Source organism: Rhododendron vialii, chromosome 4a, assembly GCF_030253575.1.
Source record: "Rhododendron vialii isolate Sample 1 chromosome 4a, ASM3025357v1".
Taxonomy (NCBI): Eukaryota; Viridiplantae; Streptophyta; class Magnoliopsida; order Ericales; family Ericaceae; genus Rhododendron; species Rhododendron vialii.
In genome coordinates this window covers 43,811,602-43,818,563 of record NC_080560.1, presented here as the reverse complement: position 1 = coordinate 43,818,563, position 6,962 = coordinate 43,811,602, and the positions used below count along the sequence as shown (strand labels likewise).

Sequence of the window (6,962 nt, the reverse complement as noted above, 5' to 3'; positions counted from 1 at the left end):
GATGTATTAATGTACTATGTTTTTATACCTTCACATGTTCTTTTGTGAATTTTATCTAGAACTATTTTCTTGTTTTTTGTTAACTATCTTCGTATGGCGCAAATACTATCCTCTCTTTCTATGGTATTTTGAATTAATCTTAGTTTTTATGAACAAAAAATAAAAATTCTAAAGGCTAATGCCTCAACGCCTTGAAGCGAGTGAGGCTTACGCCTCACTTCACGAAAGGTCTAACAGCCTCTCCTTGCGCTTTCGTGCTCTGAACTCTTTGCTAGCGATAGGAGCGAAAGGTTACACTGAAAGGAGATGCGACAAATACCACAGCAATTCGGACCCAAACAGAAACAGCAGTGAAACACAGCAGTCTATCGGCAACAAGCACAATAAGACATTAAAAAACGGAACAAGCTGGAAACGCAAGAAACCCTCCAAGAAACCCACACTCTCGGTAATCATTAACTGGCATTGGAAGAACAAGGGAACACAAGAAGAACCAACTGTTTATTCTTTCCAAGCTCTTCGATTCTCTTTTGTACATCACCTTTCCAAATTTGAAATTTCCTACAATGCACATTCACTTGGAAAACCCAAAGCATAAAATAAAGAGCATTGTTCCAAACCAATAAGTTTCAATTTCCATTTGGAACACGGAAAAAGGATTAGCAATTTGGGACAGAAGGTGATACACTTCAAAGGAGAGCCCTTCCGTCCTCTAAACAACTAGGGTCGCCTCCTTTTTAAAGAAAGGATAGAGCCTTGTCCTTGCATCCTCACATCGTCTTCTGGAACGTACCAGCTCATCATTTGAGCAAGATCAAGAGTTCAGGCTGAATTTACGACCGGACATCTTCTCAGATTCATATAGTATATGGTTTATGAGCCCCCTTGCCGCACTGCAAATCCACAAGAACACCAAAAGTTTAGAATTCTTCAGCAGTAGCATAAGGCAATCAAATTCGAACCCACTTGTTCGAAAGAGAGGAAGAGAAAAGTTACCATTAAGTCCAGCCAACTGAATTTCATATAAGGAACAAAAAAAAGTTGGATGCATTCTACCTATATAATATGACATCTAACATCCTTACCACTCAGCTCCCCTAGAACGTGTATAAAATGGAGAGGTAAATTACAAGTTGAAATGAAACTCACTCATCCTTTAACTTCTGAATCTTATCCGGATTTGTCTCATGCATGTGCTTTCTAAATTGCTGTCTCACCATATCAACGACAAGCTCTGTATTGTGTTGCTGCAGATCGGGCAATGCACGCAAAAAGGTTAATTACTGTAATCCTTCTCAACAACCGTCAGAGAAAACCTTTAAATGGAATGGAAGTTCAATTTGATAACATGAATGTAAATATTAACATGCAAATTCTGGAGTTGTACGGATTAAACAAACGAGCCATGCATTCAACACCTACTCAAGGATCTGTTTCATTTCATCTGCATCAGATTTTAAAAGAAAGAATGCATTTTTTTCTTTCTTCATGATATCCAACTTTGAGACAAACCCTAATAGCCTTTCCGGAAGTTATGATATATGACTCAACCAACTCCAAGAACAAGACAGAACTCAAAACATAGAGCCGCAACGTTTCCTTACACTAATATTTTTTGTTGTTTCCTGAAAACATCTGGAGACAAGCTAAACAAGGAGACACAATTTGACTGCAATGTTTCCAATAGCATCTCGAGTCAACAATGTTTCCAATAGCACATGTTCTAGTTCCTTCCCCACCCCCATCCTAGATCCCAATGGCATATGTTAGTTCCTTTCCCCTCATCCTAGGTTAATTTCCATGCTCAGCCTTTGATTCAAGAGTGTAGAGAATGAGATTGATTTTGCCAACCAAATGAGGAATGAAGTTGACCAGGATCCTATCAGATACTGCTTTTGGTATTACTGCAGAAGACTAGGTAACAACAGTTTGCCAGTTAAGATAACTGCTTCTCCTTCTGCTGCACTTCACACACAAAGGGTCCAAAATAGGCTCTTGGCTTAAGTGCAGTTGTAGTAACTCCCAATCTAATAATTCCTCCAGTCTGTGGATGTGACATTATATGCAGAGTCAACCACAAAAACTAGTTGGAGGCATGATTTAGAAGAACCTTTTCCAAGAAAAGGTGTCCAAAACAGGAAAGTTTCTACTCACTAAAGAATCATAACATCATGGAAAGGCATATGGGCAAAATTTCAGGAAAGCAGTAGACTAACCAGTGCCAACACCAAAACAAACAAAGCAACAATTATTGCAGTTGTTGTTCAAAGAAAAGAAAAAAACGAAAACAATTCTTCCAGGGTTTGGTAAAATTCTTCAAGTCAACATTGTTTGGAGACATTTATCTTTAGGTATTGATAACGTGCTTTATTATCAAAATTGATACCTACTACTTTAGATTAATCTACATGTTTTGTATTGAGAATGAGCTAATTTCTAAGGAGAAAAAAAAAAAAAAAGAGGCTCCATTACATAATGTATTAGCCAAAAGTAAGACATGGAGAAGAAATATATACCCGACTGCCTACGTATTTAGCTCTTCGAAGGCATTCCAGGTAAAGCTGCAGACCAAAAGCAAAGGGAAGAAAAAGCCTTAGCAATAGACAGCCAGCAACACAACTCAGAACAATAGTGAAAATAAGTGAGTATGCACTTTACGAGTATTTATAGACAGAACGGCCATTTTTACATTTCCGGACTTGGAATGCAACAATGGGTGGGGAAATTGCATATCCTCTGGATCATAATGCCACAAAATGCGATATACACAGTACCTTGGAATGTAGCATAACTAATACAGGGGATTACTCATCTATAGAAGGCCTTGTGATTCGCCAGATAAGATGTGGAATTTGTACTAAAAATCAGAGGTATTGCATTGAAAAACTAATCGCAAAACAATCAACTATAATAACAAAGGTGGTGTAAGTTATCTCCTCAGTCCGAACTAAAAGTGGGATTAGCACGGATAAACGAACCAAGATATAATAATTTGAGTTCTTGTTTGCTCGTTTAAAGCTTGTGCGGGATCAATTCGCTGCATGAACAGGGAAATCTTTAACATTTTGTAAACCCCATCAATCTTTCAAACCTAAGATAAGATAGAGCAAGTTGTTAATAGCTCATTTTAACTCATGCTGTTTATAAATTCTAAGCTACTTGAGATGGCTTGTAATGGGTTTGATTAAGGCTTGGCTCGCCAGATTAACAGGCCAACAAGACTGGACATATTTGTAAAGCTTGTTAAGTTTTCAAACCAAATTGAACAATCTACTAATCTAGTGCTCGGCTTGTTGACTCGTTTATCACCTCCAAGTGGGTTTTTTTTTTCCTTCGTGTTTTTGCATATGCACTCGTCATCATTAGTCCAACCAATCAAACATGTCATGATGCCTACAAGAACTATATGGTAATCCAATGGACTTGATGAACTAAACTAAGATTAAAAATCTGAAGTCGTAACTCTAATGACATTGTTGGCAAGTTCAGGAGGCAATGCTGTTTGTAGAGACGGCATTTTGTCGAGAAACTTATCAGCATATGTAGTACTCCCTGATAAAAAGAAACACAAAAATGAACAGAACAACGTCAGTTAAATCGTTATTTGAATTGGGGCATAAAGCAGGGTCGAATTTGTTAACAGAAAATTGATTTTGAAGCTAGCTAGTAACAAAAGTGAACCACAAAAATGAACAGAACAACGTCAGTTAAATCGTTATTTGAATCGGGGCGTAAAGCAGGGTCGAATTTGTTAACAGAACTTTGATTTTGAAGCTAGCTACTAACAAAAGTAAGTGAAATACTATTCATTAACCCAACAAGGTTTTGAAGAAGATTAAACAAAAGATGAAACAGTGATTTGAATTGTGGTGTCAAAAGATGAAACAGTGATATCTTACTCCTATTTGACTTGAGGGTGTTGGAGCTTCGGCCTCACCGATTGATAAACTGGTTTCGCAACATCGGGTTGGAAGTATCAAGATTTTGCAGCTTTCTTTGTTTGGGGCGTCGCTATTCGCAGCCCTCTATTTACTCTCGTAGCCCACTAAATTTCGGTAAATGATTGTTGAAAATCATAAATAATATTTCGGTAAATTGCTGTTAAAAACAAGATTATATTTCGGTAACTACATGTCGAAAATATGTTCAACTTTCGGTAAACAACTGCCGAACATGCATTTTCGGTAAACATCTGTTGAAAAAAATATTATATTTCGGTAATTGGACGCTGAAAATATATTTCAATTTCGGTAACTAACTATCGAATATAATTGAAAATTTTTAACGGGCTATGAGAGTAAATAGAGGGCTTGCGAATAGCAGCGCCTTTTGTTTGTTTGTTCAGTGAGAGATTTCATTAGAAGGGTAAATTACACTGACCACCCCCGAGGTTTCTGAAAAATACGCTGACCCCCTATGATTCTAGTCGGTGATGTTTCTAAGATGAAGGTTCTTTCCCATGTTTTATAGTACGAGACATACTAAGCACACATCAATTTATCACACTTTAATCATCTTTCTCAGACATATATGTGAGGTTTATGTGGGCACACACCCCTGAAAATTTTATTTTACATATAAAATCGGGTGTGCCCTTTTTTGGAAAGCGCGGCTAAACACTTCGATTCAGAGTCGCCACTCGAATTTTAGCGGTGAAATACCCAAGGAACCGAACTTGAAACGTTTGCTACGTTGTTTGATTTTAAAAAAGACTTGTAGACTATAAAATCGGGAGCCAGATTACGAGAGGGAAATGTTTTATGGCACCCCTCTCGCCCAATCCGGAGATCGGTCTCTACTTGGACATTTTGTAAAACATTTGCATTTTTCTCTCATTAATCATTTTTTTTTGGCCAATTAGGACGGGGGAACAGTTAAAAGGGATTAGAACTGTAACAAGTTTGCAGCGTAGTAGAATAGAATGAATGATCTTATTGACAACTATAATAGAGTGAGAACAAGCACCGTAAGCATTTTAAACAGACTGTAAAACACTAGTCCAGAGTGTTTATGCGCAGGAAGAAGCCTGCATGTGTTGACCGAACCACTGCATGCAGACATAACTGCGCACGCCACTCATTGACTGGCGTACACCAGTAAGCCTAAACTCACGGTTCTTATTTTCAATCCTTTGGGCTCTGGAACAGACCAGTGTACACTCAGGACAAACCACGCAATCTATAAGCAGGATACATGCAGATACAGAAAGAAGAAATAGATATAGGGGAATAAAAAGATTAAAACATCTCATAAACAGTACAGGAGAGTAAATGGAGACCAAGGCTTAACTGTCATGCAAGGGTCAGTCACTGGACCTTAACATAACTGCCGTACGCTAGTCGTCAAAGACTGTACGCCAGTTACATCGTTTGTTCAATGCTTGACTTTGCATCATCTGGGCTTTGAAACATGACCAGAAGAATCCCATGAGCCTTCTGTAACAGAAACATCAAATAAATAACTACATAGTTCTATAACGTAGAAAGCAATAAACTAGTTTTTATCATGCAATAAGGTGATGAAACGGAGAGAAAGACAGAAAATAGCTGATCAATGATTCTCACGCCAGTAGTGCATATACAGTCATAACTGGTGCACGGCTTAACATCACTGGCGTGCGCCATTGATAGCTATACACGATCTTTGAAATATTGCCAGCTTTAGGGCCAGGACTGGTATTGATTACCAACCTTGACCCTGTTAGTCCCCCTCAGGGGTCAGAACAAAAAGTTACAAAAGTTGGTATTCCTTTGGCTTTAAGAAAGAAGATGTGTTTTAAGCTTGAGGTTTGAAGGATGAATGATGGGTGACAATGGTGCACAGAGAGTATGGGGGAGTTTCTTGCTTACTCTTTCAAGTGGTAAGAAACGAGAGCGAGAAAACAAGAAGAATAAAGAGAGAAAGGGACTTGGGGACCTTAATAGTGGTTAGCCTTGTGAACCCCTTGCATATAAATGCGGGATGTATTTATAGTTCAAGAGTGACTGAGAGAAGAAAGTAATTAGATGGGTTAAGGGCTGGTTTGGTTAGGAGAAGAAGTCTCCATGCATTAATGCATGGGACTTGGCTTGAAAGGGTTTGTGGGAGAGAGGGGGACATTTATGCACGTTGGCAATCATAAGAGGACTGTTCATTGTACAGAGGTGGGCGCAAAAGTCTGGTGCACGTGGTTGAATAGTGATATTGACGGGTTTTGACTGGCGTACGCCATCTAAGTACCTGCGTGCGCTTGTGGCAACTGGGTCAATGGTCGATGACTAACACGTGGCAGTTCATCAGCGCACGCCAGCATAGCACCAGCGTAAGCCAGTAGGGTTTTACTGGGGCCATTTGGTTATGGCTTGAAGGATTTGATTTGAATGAGGCTCGGAGCGCTCAAGCTTCAACCACACCAACAATTTCAGGATTTTCTTGACCTTAATCTGAAAATAAACACAATTGTGGAGTAATTTTATGATAATTCCATTCATCGTAGTTGTACAATATATATAGTACAAACATTAACAAGGAAAGAATACAAGATTACATGGAAATATTCTACACTTATGGCATAAAATAAGATTACACAATTAAGGATATTGACCAAATCAAATATTGACTAAATCATATCCTTAATTCTAGCACTCCCCCTCAAGTTGGAGCATGTATATCGCACATGCCTAACTTGTCTAAAGAGTGACTAAAAACACTGCTGGCAACAACTTTGGTAAGGACATCGGCTAGTTGGTCTGCAGACTTCACAAACGGGAAAGCAATGATTCCGGCTTCAAGTTTTTCTTTAATGAAGTGCCTATCAATTTCCACATGCTTCGTCCGATCGTGTTGGACTGGATTATGAGCAATCTCTATAGCAGAACTGTTGTCACAATACAGCTTCATTGTCTCCTGAGAGTGAATACCCAAATCCTTAAGCAAGTTCTTCAACCATAGTAACTCACATACTCAAAAGCCATGCCTCTATA

At 38.7% G+C, this 6,962-nt stretch overlaps 1 protein-coding gene across 2 annotated transcripts; it reads right to left on the bottom strand.

The window, feature by feature from the left end:
• Positions 1-443: 443 nt before the first annotated feature.
• LOC131323267 (uncharacterized) lies at positions 444-4,003 on the bottom strand. Of its 2 annotated transcripts, none has more exons than XM_058354972.1 (5): positions 3,900-4,003; positions 3,464-3,552; positions 2,517-2,561; positions 1,150-1,247; positions 444-893 (listed from the first exon to the last, which is right to left on the bottom strand). In XM_058354972.1, the coding sequence occupies exons 2-5, from the start codon at positions 3,515-3,517 to the stop codon at positions 815-817; spliced, it is 276 nt and encodes a 91-aa protein (XP_058210955.1). In that variant the 5' UTR covers positions 3,518-3,552; positions 3,900-4,003; the 3' UTR covers positions 444-814. The 2 variants fall into 2 exon arrangements, with proteins under 2 accessions (XP_058210955.1, XP_058210956.1); XM_058354973.1 differs by having other exon boundaries at positions 3,938-3,964.
• Between the last annotated feature and the right edge of the window lie 2,959 nt (positions 4,004-6,962).